General features: G+C 42.1%; 1 protein-coding gene across 4 annotated transcripts in view; it reads right to left on the bottom strand.

Moving 5' to 3' along the window:
• Positions 1-17,098, bottom strand: part of PAPSS2 (3'-phosphoadenosine 5'-phosphosulfate synthase 2) — a 254,574-nt gene that overhangs the window by 93,967 nt on the left and 143,509 nt on the right. For 2 of the 4 annotated variants that reach the window (XM_074382526.1, XM_074382527.1), the window contains exon 5: positions 7,264-7,315. The exons of 1 other annotated variant lie outside the window; for it this stretch is intronic. In XM_074382526.1, coding sequence (XP_074238627.1) covers positions 7,264-7,315 — 52 coding nt within the window. Of the gene's footprint in view, positions 1-7,263; positions 7,316-9,270; positions 9,377-17,098 lie in introns of those variants that run through there. One more of the 4 variants, XM_074382528.1, reaches the window with a different exon arrangement.

Here is a 17,098-nt window from a genome sequence, read left to right as displayed (position 1 = left end):
CTTTGGTTATAACTGAACTTGGTCCAGCCTTACTGAATACAACTTCATCCACATTGCATGCTATCTAATCAATGGCATCCTTTTTTTTTTTTTTTTTTTTTTTGATAAGATGATTAAACCATTTGAGAAGGTTTAAGGAAGACTTGAGTCAGGTGGGAAAGGGTTGAATTTTCTAAAGAGAAACAGCCCTGCCAATCAAAAATATTTCAAAATAGTTAAGTTACATCTTTCAAATAGTGCTTTTTGGTCTGTATTTTCTGTCCCCAGAATGCCACAACAAAATGCTAAAGCTAAGTCAGAATGTAATGAACCAACTCGGAGGAAGTTTTGTTTATGGAAAATATTTCTTGGTGGATGAAAGAGGAAATACAGCTGAAGAAAATGATAAAGAGAAAAGTGATAAGTGTGTGGTGGAGTGATCAGAGTTCTAGCTTAGTGAGAGTATCCCCACCCAGTCAGCCCAAAGAATGGCTGTAGAGCCTAGCACAGCTCTTAACGCTGTATATCAACTGTCATATAAAGGGCTTGAAGGTAAGCTCTTAATTTTCCTTCCAGAAGTAAATACTAGAATTCTTATTAAACACACACACTCACACACACACACACACATACACACAGATTTTTTAAAGAGACAGCCTTAATATAGAGTAAATAATATTAACTTAGTAGAAAAATGAATGAAGAAACATAAGAAAAGTTAATAGGGAACTTTATTGCTTTTGGCCCAAGGCCACTGCAAGACTTACTAGGCAGAACGTTGACAAATACAAAGGTGTGGGTAGAGTGCCTCGATTAGAAAAGGCAAATGCTGTGTTTAGAATAGACTTAAAGACAGTGAATAGACTAAAAACTACAATTAAAGAATATAAGGCTTTAATAGTTATTATTAATTATACAGAGTTCCTGGTTTAGTCATTCAATAAATATTGAGTGAGTGAGGTAAACAAATACATAAGTGAGGATTTTGACAGGAACTGAAAAAGGAAAGGATTTTAGAGACCTTAAGGAAATAAACTAATACACATGGGACTCCAACAGAGAACAAAAAGTTAATTCAGATTTTTAACACTAACAAACGTATGAAAATAAAAATCATCACTAATGTCTTGAGTTGTTGACTTGGCTGGAAATTGGGAAGGCATGAATTATTCATAAATTAATAATGATTCTTGGAGGGTACAGATGAAGAAAGTTTATAGGGATAAAATCTCAGATTTTCTTCTAGGTGATTTAAATCCATAAAGTCTACAAATGACTAAAAGCACATACCCAACATAAAAATTTTTAAAAAGTAATTATGGTATGGGACTGGATGTAGATGCTTGGTAATAAAAATTAATACTTTTCATAATAAATCAATAATAAAACAAAGTAGGTGTTAACTAGACATTTAAATCAAATATTGACTAACAGAAATTATCACTACTAATGATGCAGCATTTGACATAATATATTTAAGTGTTTTAAAAAATTTTTATTGTCACAGGCTATACGCTTTTATTGCCAAAAGTTAATATTTGATGCTATACAAATTGAATTTGTCATGCTTATATTACAGTCATGCCTGCACGATGTCGATTATAGCAAAATCAACTTCAGTCATAAATTTGAAATCTAGAAAGGGATGTTGATAAGATTTTAAAGGAAATCCTATCAGTCAACTGATGGAATCTATTTTATACACCAGTGTCATCAGAAGCAAGTTATATTTCAAGTTTTAATATTTCAAGTGGCTCTTTGCATAGAGAAAAAAAATTCACATTGTGTACCTATTTATTGTTTGTTTGTTTGTTTTGTTGAGGTTTTTTGAGACAGAGTCTCACTCTGTCACCCTGGCTGGAGTGTAGTGGCATGATCATGGCTCATGTAGCCTTGACCTCCAGTGCTCAGGTGATCCCAACCTTAGCCTCCTGGATAGCTGGGACTATAGGCCCGCACCACCACACCTGGCTAATTTTTCGTATTTTTGTAGAGATGAGGTTCCCTGAACTCCACCAGCCTCAGCCTCTCAAAGTGGTAGGATTATAGGCATGAACCACCACACACAGACAATTTATTGTAAATTTTTCAAAAATTTGGGGATCAAACAAACAGGAAAAGAGAAGAAGAAGACAAAATTTGTATCGAATCCAATGCTTATGATAAACTAATTAACCTTCCTGAAAAGCTTTAATCTTTATTAAAAGAGAAGCAGGCCAGCACGGTGGCTCACGCCTGTAATCCCAGCACTTTGGTAGGCCAAGCAGGTGGATCATGAGGTCAAACGTTCGAGACAGCCTGGCCAATATGGTGAAAACCTGTTTCTAATAAAAATACAAAAATTAGCTGGGTGTGGTGGCACATGCTGGTAGTCCTAGATACTCAGGAGACTAACACAGGAGAATTGCTTGAACCCAAGAGGCAAAGGTTGCAGTGAGTCGAGATCGCACCACAGCACTCCAGCCTGGGCAACAGAGCAAGATTCCGTCTCAAACAAACAAACAAAAATGAGAGAGAGAGAGAGAGAGAGAGAGAGAGACAGAGAAGGAGGAGGAGGAGGAGGAGAAGGAGGAGGAGGAGGAGGAGGAGGAGAAGGAGGAGGAGGAGGAGGAGGAGGAGGAGGAGGAGGCGGCGGCGGCGGAGGAGGAGGAGGAGGAGGAGGCGGCGGAGGAGAGCAAGCTTGAGTGCCTGTCTGAGTCTGAAACAGGGAGTAGTACCCTGCCCCTGGTGCTGAGCTTGGGGAAGAAGAAGGCCAAATTGCCCTGGGGGCTCTGAAAGCAGAGGGCATTGGGTGTACTTCTGATCTCAGAAGAAAAGAGGGTGGATTCCAGCAGCCCCTAGAGCTCCTCCAAGTCCCTGCATGGTCACAGTAAAGTAGGAAACTAGTTCCCACACTCTTGGGGGTACTAGGGACATGTCAATGACCTTAACTAGTCACACCAAATTCATCCCCCACAACCTCAGAGTTGTGCTGGAGCAACAAAATGGCCTCAGGGTACCCAGGAGAACATGAAAGAAGTAAGGAGAGCTGCTTAAACTGAAAAGGCCTTTCAGACAAGAATGCACTTGAACTGGACCAACACTAAGGATCAGACAGGACGGTGCACATCTCTAAGGATGTCTGCATAGGCAGAGACCACCAAGACAAGGTGAGCACTCCCCACTCTATGCTATAGTACATCCTAGGGAAAAAAGGATTAAATTAAATATTTTTGACTAGCTATGTTCATAAAGTACTCCTTTTATGAGTGACACAGGTCTGGTCAGGTATAGGTATGACAGGAGATGGTAATGATTCACAGGAATCTAGAAGAGGTGGCAGTTTCTATTTCAAGCAGTGATGGGTTAGGCTATTCAGATTGATGCTTCCACTGAAAATAACTATAAATGCTGGTAATGATGTAAAATAATCTGATTTAAAACTACAGGCCAGGCATGGTGGCTCACACCTATAATCCCAGTACTTTGGGAGGCAAGTGGATCACTTGAGGTCAGGAGTTTGAGATGAGCCTGGCCAACATGGTGAAACCCCATCTCTACTAAAAATCCAAAAATTAGCCTGGCATGATGGTGCATGCCTGTAATCCCAGTACTCAGGAGGCCAAGGCATGAGAATTGCTTGAACTTGGAAGGAGGAGGTTGCAGTGAACCAAGATCATGCCATTGCACTTGAGCCTGGGTGACAGAGCAAGACTCCATCTAAAAAAAATATTTTAAAACAACAGATAGCTGACAAAATAGGAAGAAACTATGAGGCCAAAATCTGGAAGAAAGCAGGAACTCAAAGAGCTAAGTAAGCAGAGAGGCACTTTTATCCTTACAGGGGCATATTTGCTGAGAGGAGCATAAGTACACTGATTCTGACAGCTTCACTGAGAGACGTGACAGAAATCAAAGCCCAGAACCCACTCAAGTGAAAAGTAAAAAAGGTCTTCTTTGAGTTAGGCTGGGCTCCTAAACACTACACTCTAAAAATAAGGGTGAACCAGAATAAACCTACCTCCCACTCAGAGAGACTGCAAGGACAGTTGTCTCGGCATAGAAAGTGAGTGTAAAAGGGGAGGGTGGTCCCTGAAAAGCTGTATTCACAAGCACAAGGAGGTGTAAAATAGCAATCCAAGTTTGTATCACCTAGGTCTTTAAAAAGTGGTAAATTTAAATTAAAGTAGTCCTAGGCTAGAAGTGGGGCCAGATACCTGGCAGAAACAAAAGCAAATCCTCTCTAAAAATACAGCTATTCATCCTAGGCCTCAAAGAATCTCTGAAAGGAATTTTTCAGTAGTAATTACAAATACACAGTCAAAAATAACCAAGCACGCAAAGACAGAGAAAAGGAGAGAGTAAGGAATCTTGGAAAAATGTAGCTCCTAAGAGGAAATACATCCTCTAATGAATTCTGTAGCCATTTAACTCATGCATTTGTTCAATGAATATTGAACACCTCATCTGTGCCAGGATCAATGTCAGGTGCTGGGCATATATACTGTTTCAAGTGTCATATGGAGAAATCACCCAGGGGCTAAAAAGCCAGTTGAGCTAGCATTATATTTTTGTTTATTTACCTTTAGTTTCTGCATTTTCCTAAGACTTCCAAACAGAAAGCCTAATGAGTGTCCATTACTGCTTAGTGATAGATTTTGAAATAAACAGAAATCTCCTAGGAGTGAGATTGACATCATTGATGCCTTTCCCAGACTCTCATTCCCTAAATGTTCCATGTTAGAGCTAAGCCCAATTATGTCCTAAGCAAACCACAGAGCCACATGCATCAACAGAAAAATGATAAAAGACAAAGATAACTATCTCAAAGAAACATATAAGTGAGTTAACCACATTTATCTTTTAACCGCACCAAAGTCCAAGCAGATAATCTAATAAATGGTGATGGCATGAATTGGGAAACACTAATTTTAAGGTAGATATAGGAATAGTTGAAGGCACAGGAAGGGTGGAGAGAAGTTAGTCCAATATTTACTTTATGCATGGATTATTTTTCTTGGCCAAAGTTGTTGGCAAAACTCATTGATACTCTGGTACCTCTACACTAATTGCCAGCCAGTGTCTTCTATCCAGCTTTTCACAATAAGAATTCAAATGGTCACCTCTATATTTCTGCTTTTGTTTTTCCCTTATTAAATATTCTGTCTGGCCAGGTTGGGAGGCCAAGGCAGAAGGATCACTTCAGCTCAGGAGTTCGAGACTGGACAGAACAAGATAGTGAGACCTCATTTCTACAAAAACAAAAAACAAACACACATACACAAAACGTTAAAAGTTAGCCAGGTATGATAGTGTGCACCTGTAGTCCCAGGTATTTGGGAGGCTGAGGCCAGGAGGCTCACTTGAGCCTAGGAGGTCAAGACTACAGTAACCCATTATAGCACCACTGCACTCCAGCCTAGGTGACAGAGACCCTGTGTCAAAACAAACAAAAAAAATTCTGGTTGTTGTCATTTACTGAGCCTTCAAAACAGCATAATATGTGCTTTTTTATTCTTTTTATGTATGCCAAACCATGACAGTATAGTTTAATACAGAAACAAAAAAATAGCTACGGCATATGAGGCACTAACTCTGGGTCTGGCACTGTGCAAGACAATTTTTAGGAGTTATTTACTCCTCACAACAATTCTAAGGGTAAGTTATTATTACCCACATTTTACAGATGAGAAGACTATGGGCCAGAGCAGGTATATCCTGAAACAGAAGTACAGAGGGAGCAAGAGTGTGAGTTTTGATGCTGGACAGATCTGAATTTCAGTAGAGCCCTGCCCCTGGTGTTTCTCCTCCCCTGAAGTCAAAGCTGTTTCCTGAGAAGAGGGCTACTGAGGGGATGAGATGAAATCCAGTATGTCTAAGTGTCTGGCCTCTAGGAAGTGCTTGTCTCTCCCTCCCTCCAATGGTTACTCATCTAGAAATTCCTGTCTTGCCTTAGGTAGTGCCTTTACATAGTTTTAAAAGTAATTACTTTTAGCCAGGCATTGTGGCTCATGCCTGCAATCCCAGCACTTTGGGAAGTCAAGGCAGGTGGATCACCTGAGGTCAGGAGTTTGAGATGAGCCCTGGCCAATATGGCAAAACCCTGTCTCTACTAAAAATACAAAAATTAGTCGGGCATGATGGTGCATGCTTGTAGTCTCAGCTACTTGGGTGGCTGAGGCAGGAGAATTGCTTGAACCAGGGAGGCAGAGGTTGCAGTGAGCCAAGATTGTATCACTGCACTCCAGCCTGGGTGACAGAGACAGACTCCGTCTAAAAAAAAAAAAGTAGCTACTTCTAGAAAAATAATGTCAAACTGTACACAGTTCTGAAAATAAGGAAAAGGTAATTAGCAGGGCATGACGGTAGGTGCTTGTAATCCCAGCTACTTGCGAGGCTGAGGCAAGAGAACCCAGGAGGCGGAGGTTGCAATGAGCTGAGATCACGCTACTGCACTCCAGCCTAGGTGACTGAATAAGACCCTGTCTCAAAGAAAAAAGAAAATAAATAAGGAAAAGGTGAATGGATAATCTCTTACATCCATGGAGAACACTGTGTTTTTCAGTGTCTTTTCACTCCTTTGTAATCGTTGTCATGTTTAATCCTTCAGCAAATAACTTAATATCTCAGTCAATGTTTTCAGATTGGGTGTCTCCAGAACATAACAACACTGTCCGTGGGCCTTGGAAAATGTTAATCCGGGAAATGATGCAAGAGGAAAGGCCCAGGCCATTGCCTTCCCTTCTTCCCAGTCCCCTAGAAGCAGCCTGTCCCCTTCTCTCTCCTGGGTGTCCACGTGTGTGTCTAGGGGGTGGGGTTGGAAGGGTAGCCAGGGTTGGAGGTAAGTCAGGGGTGGAAGGGATGAAGGGATGAATGTGACTGGTAGCTGTTTCTCTGGTTTCCATGGTAAAGATGCATAGCACAGAAGGAATGTACTACCTTCCTTTATAAAAGAACATTTAGTTTTTTTAAAGCTTATGAAAAAAAAATCATCCTACACTCTTTCAATTAAACGAAAACTATCTACTTTTCCTAGAGTGGTCTGAACTGGAAGTCAATATTCATCCAAAGAGTGTGGCCAAAAAAACCTGGAAAAGAGGTATCTCCTTTTTCCCCTCCCCCACCAGTATACCACCTGGCACACAGTAGGTACTCAACAAATATTTGAAGTTACTGTAGTGGCTGCTGTGTGAATTAACTGTCCTCTGTTGACAACGAAGTAAACAATGTGATGATTCCTGTAAGTCTCTAAGAAGGTCAGCCCAGCTTCTCTCCTAAGCTAGCTTTAGGTCAAGACTTACTTACCAAATAATTGATTAGTGCAGAGATCACACAAGGGGACAGATTTTGCTTTGGCCTGCAAGGTTTCAAAACACATTTTGAATTAACATTTAAAGCTTGAGAGATTTCATATGCATTTACAGCTGGTTTGCTGTAAATAGTACCAATAGGACCTATCTAGCCCTTTTGGGAACTTGGCTTGGTGCCTGGGTTATAACTGTGTTAGACTAAATCAAAATTCAGAAAAGTTCTATTTCAGTTAGCTGTTTCAGGAGTTAATTTAACGCTGCATAAAACAGACACACACATACACCCACCCAACAAAAAATAGAAGATTCAGAATGTGTAAATACAAAAACCAAACCCTCCAGCCCTCAAATTTCTCACTGCTTCTGACTATGTAGAGCCCCACAGTTGATTTGTAATGACCCTGTTCTCAAACCCTCCTCTTCTTGGGCTCCTACCAACTGGAGGCATGAAGAGGAGAGACCACCCCAGCCCTTTCTAATGCTCAACAAAGCCCCGTATCCCAACTGAGAAGGAATTCTTGATACAAGCTGCAAGGTGGGAATTAAAACCCCACTGATATAAAAAGCTACTGGCACAGCAGCTTGCCATTTAGAAGACTATTTCGGATTTTACAGAAATTAATCACATTAAATAGGAATAACATACAAGTGATTTTCACTTATTATTTTAAAAATGTTACGATGCAGAGAGTCCCCCACTTAAAAATTACTCCTATGAAAGCCAGCTAGATTTTGATGAATGTCCCTTCCCAAATTGATGCCACCTACAACCTGGACCCTCCTGCTGGTCCAGTATGATCCCCAGAAGCCGCAAAGCCCCCGACCTATTCTCTTGCTGCTCAAGTGACACTTCTAGCCCTGCATGGCTCCTCCACACTCCTTCCCCACTTCTTGGTTTTATGTTTTGTTTGTTTTTTTTTTTAAACCTCTCCCTCGGCCCACCACAAATATACCTCAAAGATATTTTGGTACACACATTATATAAGAATAGAAATAAACATTTATCGGGCACCTATTATTTGTTCATCACAAGTCTACCTATTAGAGAGAGGTCAACCCATACAGTAACCAGCACAATCATCTGAGGCTTGCAGGATGGTGGCTGAAGATGGTGCGTTTAGTGGCCAGACTGCTGAGTTGTATTTTATCAAGGCTTGCTGACCACATCTGACGTCGCCCCACTTCTGTCTAGAAGGCTCCTTCCAAATCTAAGAGTCTATGATTATTGCTCTCGTTTTTTTTTTCCAGCTTTATTGGGGTATAATTGACAAATAGAACTGCTGACATTTTTAAGAATGCAAAATTTATAGGTGTCCATGTTGCTGGGAAAGAAACTTTTCTTTTTGACACACCCTCATAATTCCCCATTAAAAGAGGACGGCTCAGATTAATTCTGGGTAAAACCGTGCCTCCTCAACACAGTCCCCTCATCTTACTCCACCAAACCGAGGGGCACCCCCACCCATTACTGAACTCGAGATGCCACCCAATGCTGATAGGGAGCAGAATCGAACTAGAGGGCTAAATCCCGCCAGTGTAGAAATGCAATTTCCTCCAGTTAGCCTCGATAATTGCAGTTTCCTCTATGATCCGTCATTAAAGCCCACTCCAAGGAAGTTCCATAGACAAAACCCCAGAGAGCAGACCTGGCAGACCTGGAGTCAGCTCGATCTGCTCCGAGAGCCTACAGAAGAAAAGGCGGGTCTGGAAGCGCTCCTGAGAAAGAAAGGGGATTTCCTGTCCCTGGTCCTGGATCTTGATAGGGACCCACTTGGGAAGCTCGGGGTCTCTCGCGGGCGTGTCGACTTCGCGGGGTGGAGAGGGGCTGCCCCGGGAATCCCACACAGAGCCTGGTTCTCCTGCTTCCCTCCGTGCCCTCCTCCTCCAGACGCCCCGCTTGCCACCTCCCGGGGAGGGTGGGACCCGAGTGCCGGGGTCTGGGGGGCGCGGGCCCGGCGTGCAGCGCGGCGTAGGGGAGGGAAGCCGGCGCCTGGAAGCCTACCGTCTTCTGCTTCTTGATCCCCGACATGCTAGCTGGCTGCAGGGAGCCTTGGTCCCGGGAGCAAAGACCGAAGGACGCAGGGACTGCGGCGGCGGCGGCTGCCGGACTCCGGGAAGGAGGTATAAAAAGGCTCCGCAGACACGTCGCACTTCCCTTGACCAGCCCCCTTCTACTCCTCCTCCCGCCACGCTCCTCTCCGCCCCGTCGGCTCTGCAAGCAGCGCCCAGCCCGGGGATCCGGCCGCGGCCGCCTGGGCGGGGTCCCCAGCCTGGCCCCTACTCGCGGGCGCGCGCTCCGCCGGCCCCGGTCCCCGAGAGACCTTGCAGCGGAGCCGCAGAACCGCGCGCCGCCGGGCGCCCGCCCCGAGTCAAGTCCACCCTGCCCGCCCGACCCCCAGGGGGTCCCAAAGCGTCCTCCACTCCCCCACCAGCCTCCCGCGCCAATTCAAGGCAGTCTTCCTGCGTATAGGGCCTAAGAGAACTTATTCGCTTAAGGGCACGGATGCTTGAAGCTGCCAGGTTTGTTGGCAGCGTCCTCATAGGCAGCAGTAAAAACGAAGGTTCACATTCGCGGATCCTTAGAGTGCACTCCGCTGAGCTCTGCCTTAATCCTCATGCGCCCCCTCCATCCTGCCCCGGCCCCAGGTAGCAAGTCCTACTATCTCCCCATTTTACAAACGAGGCAATTGAGGCTTTCAGACTTTGCCAAGATTATATGCCAAATGAGGGGATTCAAATCCAGGCTGTCAGCCTCTATCAGTAGTGCGGGCTTTCTCCACCAGCATCGTGATAATGCCCAAGGCTCACAGCTTGTCTGTTCACTAGGCATTGTGCTGAAGGGGTTACATGCACTTCCTCCATTCACATCACAGCAGTATCTTCAGGTTACAGATCTGGGCCTTTGGAGGCACGGCCCCTCCTCACCACGTCAAGCAAGTGGCAATGGCCAGTGGAAGCCCAGCGACTTGTTTCAGTCCATCCCCAAAGTAGCACTTCTGTCCCACCGGAATGGGCCCTGAGGAGGAGGCAAAGGAGGCACACGCTGAGCAGGCTTAGGCCTAGGGCTCCAAGATTTTACCAGAAGTCAGTATGAGGCAACCCTCTGAAAGAAAAATGTCAAGGCCAAGTAGAAGTGAGGGAGAGAAGCTCTAGTGACAAGCACTTTGGGGGCAGTCACTGGGTCTCACATCCCTTGTACCTAAACGGACTCCTTGTACAATGCCACAAAGAGATGGGTGTGACCATACCGTCAAAAGAACTAAGGCGACACACAAGGGCCACACTTCTCATTCCCACTCTAGTGTTCTGCTGTGAAAGGGCTGGAGTAATAGTTTAAGGAGGTGAGGGATGAGACTTTTCTTTCATACCTAATTGTATTTCTGGAAGACAGCCAGCTTTCCAGACAGACACTTGATCTGAGAATTTATTGACTGCCCTTCGCCATGGGGAGGTGGGAAAGAAAAATAAATCAGAAGTCAGAAACTTAAAAGGCAGCCTGCATGGCTGTACAGTCTTGAGTTGTTAGCTGATTTATTTTCTTATTCATATTGAGTAAACTGCCACCACTCCCTTCCAATGTAAGCAGCTAGGGGCAAATACTGGGTTTGAGTTACTGTTCTGCAAACAAACTAGCCCATTTTAAAGGTACATGAAGTTTAAACAGCAACATCCTATTCTTATTTCATTGGAGAAATTCTGTATTAGTTTCCACCGTATCTTAGGCTCTGTTCAATTTTGCCCTAAGAGAAGGTAAAGTAAGTGTGAATTGAAAAATAGCAATGTGCGGCTGGGTGCAGTGGCTCATGCCTGTAATCCCAGCACTTTGGGATGCCAAAGCGGATGGATCATCTGAGGTCAGGAGTTCGAGATCAGCCTGACCAATATGATGAAACCCTGTCTCTACTAAAAATATAAAATTATCCAGGGGTGACACATGCCTGTAATCCCAGCTACTCAGAAGGCTGAGGCAGGAGAATTGCTTGAACCTGGGAGGTGGAGGTTGCAGTGAGCCAAGATCATGCCATTGCATTCCAGCCTGAGCAACAAGAATGAAACTCCATCTCAAAAAAAGAAAGAAAGAAAGAAAGAAAGAAAGAAAGAAAGAAAGAAAGAAAGAAAGAAATTTGCATGATTGTTATGTTTTTTCATATTGCATCTAAAAACAAAAAGCTGTCTTCTTGAAACAGAAGCAGGTTAAGGACAAATACCTAAGGACTACTTCCTGGGAAAGAAATATATGATTGTTTAGACCTGGAAGAGGTTTTGAGATCATTTGTCCAATTTCCCAATTCCTTTATTTTATATATTAGCAATGTAAAACTGGAGCTCAGGGTATCTGACCATAGTCACTAGTTAGGAGCAGAGCACACTTTCACCCAGGTCAGCCTAACTTTCCAAGTGCTCTGACCCCAAAGGTCTTGTGCACTGAGTCACTCAGCTTCCAGGTCAACTATTTCAGTACTCTATGATTACTGTAAATGGGACTGCTTACCTTGTTTTAAGATTTAATTCATTCTCAAAAATTAGTTTGGAACAGATATTCTTTTACTGTGAAAATGGAGGCCTCAGATCTTTTGGACTCAAGCTAGGCTGTTCATGACCCTTTGATGTCACATATCACCAGTTTAGTGGTGATTCAGTATGGTAGTTTACTAAAAAGCAAATGCTCTTTTTAATTTTCTCAGGGTCTTTCATTTTAAAGGCAATATTTAGATGTTAAGATAAAGGCCAGGTGTGGTGGCTCACGCCTGTAATCCCAGCACTTTGGATGCCTGAGGCAGATGGATCACCTGAGGTCAGGAGTTCCAGACCAGCCTGACCAACGTGGTGAAACCCTGTCTTTACTAAAAATACAAAAACTAGCTGGGCATGGTGGTGCCTGCTTGTAATCCCAGCTACTAAGGAGGCTGAGGCAGGAGAATCGCTTGGAAGGCGGAGGTTGCAGTGAGCCAAGATTGCGCCATTACACTCCAGCCCAGGTGACAGAACAAGACTCCATCTCAATAAATAAATAAATAAATAAATAAAGGCAATATATTGATTTCTTTTTCATCTCACTACCCTCTTGCTCTTAGGAGAGGACATTCCTTCTGAAAAGATATGTGCGGTGAGAAGCTTAATTTTTGGAGCCTATGATTCTGACATATAGGAACTGAGAGAAGACTCATTCAGGGGACAGAGGAAGGGTTGAGGTCTTCTCCCTAATATGGACATGCAATCTGTAACTTGTTCAGTAGTTTGGAAAAGTCTTTTCTGAAAAACACCACAGATAACATGGTACCAATTGATCATCCCTGGTACTACTCATAACATTTACATGAAGGTTATCCCCTGTACCACCCCCTCCACCACCATTTCATTTTCATCTTTTCCTTCTAGAAACTATCTGGGCTTGCCTAACTTAATAAAATGGTGATTGCTAGTTGATCCTTATATTGTTTAGAAAAGATAGAGACAATCTCCTCCAGATAAACAGCAGAAGCATATACAAAGAATGTCCGTCTTGGTGAGATGTTTATGCCACAGTTTCTCCAAAGCATTTTGTGGGGACCATCACATTAGGGGCTCTAGCTTGGAGGCAACACCACTGAGTGGTCATTACAAAGGAATGTGACTATATTGCCCCCTTGTGGTTGTAATGCATAAATGCTGAACAAGACCTGAAACCCCCCTACACAAAAATAAGTGCAGCATTCCATCAGGTGAAGAGCACTCAGTAAAAGCCCTTGAGGATCTGAACAGTTTTCCTAGGCGCAGGTACTACTTAGATGAGCAAGACACGGTCCCTAACTTCAAGACAATCACAATCTACTGAAAGAGAAAGATACCTGCCTCCCTTCCTGCCCCCCACCAGTTCCCTAACACTTCAATACATAATTGGAACAGGTAAAAATGATAATGTGCATGCCTTAGACATTTTATTTTGACATAACACACTTCACTAATCTTTTGATATAGGACTAAAGACTTCTATTGGGACATGAGTCTACTGACAGGAACTTCATAAACTACTTTCATTAGGCATCTTCAGCAATTTCCAGGTTGGAATTTTATGAAGTAGAGTTAAAAATTAAGGGCACTTAAAAAAATCTGAGAGGAGATTCCCTCAAGATTACTACATTCCCCTCTCCGTCCTTGTCTGTAGTTTTGCCTATGGCTCATTCAAAAGTACAATTTCTAGCATCTTATCTTTCCAAAGCATCCATTTTCATAGAAAACACAACTCTTTTCACTCATGTGCTATTCACTTAAGTGACATCTAATTAAATTATCTAATTAAACTAATAAGCATGACTGGCAGAAATAGGTTTGAGAATAAACAACGAATCCCAGCAAATATGCAGCTTAGGTGAAGAAGTGTCTGGGCATTTCAGTGCATCCTCCTGTTGAAGAACCTTGAGTTCACTGTGGGCATTGGTCATTACTTTCTTTAGAAGAAACCAAGAGTATGGATCAAACTGGTCGATAAGTTAAAGGAGATTGTGAGCGACAAAGGAGGGACATCTAGCTCAACTTTAGGAGGAAAGTGGAGACGAATGTCAGATTTTCCTGGGGAAAGATCATACATCAACTGGCACTTCAAAAAATGGTAGGAGCCAGGACTGGTGGCTCAGGCCTATTATCCCAGTACTTTTGGAGGCCAAGGTGGGTGAATCATTTGAGGTCAGGAGGTCACGACCAGCCTGGTCAACATGGTGAAACCCTGTCTCTACTAAAAACACACAAAAAATAGCGGCTGAAGCACAAGAATCACTTGAACCCAGTGGAGGTTGCACTGAGTCGAGATTGCCTCACTGCACTCCAGCCTAGGTGACAGTGAGACCCTATCTCAAATAATAATAATAATAATAATAATAATAATAATAGAGGTAGGGTTTTTGTAAGAACTTCCCTCTGTAAGGTGGGTATATGTGTAAACTTGAAAATTATAAAGCAGAGAGATGCATGAAATAACACGGTATGCTCAGAAAATTCTAAGTATCTGTATCGCTGATTTTAGGAAGTACAATTGAAGAATAGGGAAAGTTGTAACTGAGGACCTGCCGCATACAAGCAGGCAGCAGCATGCTTTTGCATGCTCGCTTCTTCATGCCCTTCAGAGTGTGTTAGCCATGTGGCTGGCCTCCCATTTGCTCAGTAGTAATTAGGGACACTTCCCAGGTCCAAGAAGGAGAAGTCACTGTCCTGAGGTGCCCAGAGTCTAACATGGGAGATGGATATGTACACAAATAATTCTAAGGAAATGTGATTAAGTGCTGAAATAAAAGGATATTTAGAGTAACAAAAAAAAAGTACATAAAAACAGAGGTGATGACTGCTGCACTATGAAGAGATCCTGTGGCTGGCGATATTTAACCTGAGTTTTCAAGGTTAAAAGGAAGTTAAACAGGAAGGTGATCTGTCACCCTACTGATGGCCAAGGCTGCCTTGGCTAATGCCTTAGGCTACATGAGGTATTCACTTGCTACCCTGCTATTTCCAGTGCCTCCTTCCTGAAGTGTTCCAGTCTATTAGCAAATACCCAGAGTATACAGAGAAAAACTGACAGTCAAACATTGCACTGGCGGCACTGATCCTATCACCAAAAATCTGCCCAGAGATCTTAGGTGGCCAGTGGAAAAACCCATATTCCCAGGTGAAAACAATGCTCTTCTGCCATTTCTTGAATGGAATCCAGTCTGAAGTTATTATAAAGCTTTTGTATTCATGTAAAAAGAAGCATATTTATTAGTATATTCACACATTACAAAAAGTAGAAACAATTTGGGTATTTATGGAAATACACTTCAAAATTCAACAAACCTTACCAAAAATGACAGTTACACTTGTTTAATGTCAGACAAATAATTTACTTCAGTTATTAATAACTAATTGGGTAAGTTTTTCAGCCTTCAACAGATTCTTTTAAAATATGTTTAGCAAGGTGATATACAGCTAAATCTATGTCTCTTAGAGGTTTAATTTATTCAAAAAATATCCAATTAAAGTTAGCTATATTTTAAGAATTATATTTTAAAGAAAGGAAAGAAGGAAAAGAAAAGGAAGAAGTAGAAATTGTAATGTTTGGCCTAAAATTAAGCAAATTATTACAAAACATTACATTCAGAGAAAGTAGAGTTGTCATTGAAGAAATTTATCTTTAAGTATGGAAGAATAGAAATATTCCATTTAAAAATAACGTACATGGGGTTATATTGTAAATACTTTATCTTCCAATAAAACTGAGAAATGTGGGGATACAATACTTTTTTTTTTTTTTTTTTGAGACAGAGTTTCACTCTTGTTACCCAGGCTGGAGTGCAATGGCGTGATCTCAGCTCACCGCAACCTCCACCTCCTGGGTTCAAGCAATTCTCTTGCCTCAGCCTCCTGAGTAGCTGGGATTATAGGCAGGCGCCACCATGCCCAGCTAATTTTTTGTATTTTTAGTAGAGACGGGGTTCCACTAGGATATGGTCTTGATCTCTCGACCTCATGATCCACCCGCCTCGGCCTCCCAAAGTGCTGGGATTACAGGCTTGAGCCACCGAGCCCGGCCACAATACATTTAATAATATAATTATTAGGGAATGTCATAGATACTCTAAGTGGATGGTTAATTTCCAAATAATAGAATACAATATATTGAGCATAATTTATTAGGGGTCCTAAATTTTCTGTAAGGATTTCATAAATTTGGGCAGTCACATCATGGAAAGATAAGCAGTTAAAAAAAAAAATTAAAGCTTGCTGTCTCATACACATGTGCTGTTTCTCTCTCTCCTTCTCTCTCTGGTAAAAATATAAAAACCCTAATGGTCCCCAACTCATGAGCCTTTGGCTTCCTGAAAGTATTTTAAAAGAGGTTATATGGATGCTAAACATTTTCTGAAAAACAGTGAAGAAAAACATTTGTATTCACTTAAAGTGTTACTAAATTCACTTATTGATGAATACTATTTTCGGTCACTAAATACTAAAAATACAACTACAATTATAGCGATAATCTTCTAAAGATAACATTGGGGACTATTGCCCATTATAAAACACAAATATTGGTCCAAGTTGTTATTATATGTACTGTTAAAACAAACTTATTCTTGAACCTTGAAATCCTATTGTTTGGTTTTGTTTGGTTTTGTTTTAGTTTAGAAAGACAATTTCTGGACAGGGGTAAGTTCTTCTTTGAAGCCCCAGAAGTTCTCAAACTTTGTTGTATATTTTAATCACTGGAAGAACCACACACAGGAATGATTCAATCAAAATCTGAGGGTTAGATCCCAGGCATTAGTAGTTGTCAAAGTTTCTCATTAAGAGAATCATTGGCTCTCAAAAGTTAGGGTGCTTAAATCCCCTAGAGGGCTTGTGAGAAACCAGACTGGTGCCCTGCCACCCCACCAGCACATCTCATTCTGAGGTCTGGAGTAGGACACAGGATTTGCATTTCTAAAAGTTCCCAAGGGCTGCTGATGTTGCTGCTTCAGAAACCATAATCTGCAAAACACTGTCTTAAATGTATATCCTCCTAATTACCCGCGTTTTAATTTTCTACAATAAATTTAGAAAATAAAGTAGAAAGAAAAGAAATACATGTGTTGGGGGAGACACTTTGGATAATGTTGTAAAAATTCATTTATGATGTTTCACTGCAATAAAACATCTAAAAGAGTTGTGGGGAAGCAAATAAATGTTACCAAGAAAAGTTCTTAGCATTGACTAACCATGCAAATCACCAGGGAAGCTTAGAAAAAATAATCTGCTGCCTAGCTTTTCCTCTTTCCTGTGCCAGAAAATTAAACCATCAGGTGAGGCTACTATGCAGCCAGGTGGAGAACATCTTGTCCACTGTC

Source organism: Saimiri boliviensis, chromosome 12 (genome assembly GCF_048565385.1).
Source record: "Saimiri boliviensis isolate mSaiBol1 chromosome 12, mSaiBol1.pri, whole genome shotgun sequence".
Lineage (NCBI taxonomy): Eukaryota > Metazoa > Chordata > Mammalia > Primates > Cebidae > Saimiri > Saimiri boliviensis.
The sequence above is the reverse complement of the archived record's forward strand: the minus strand, read 5'-3'. Positions and strand labels throughout refer to the sequence as shown.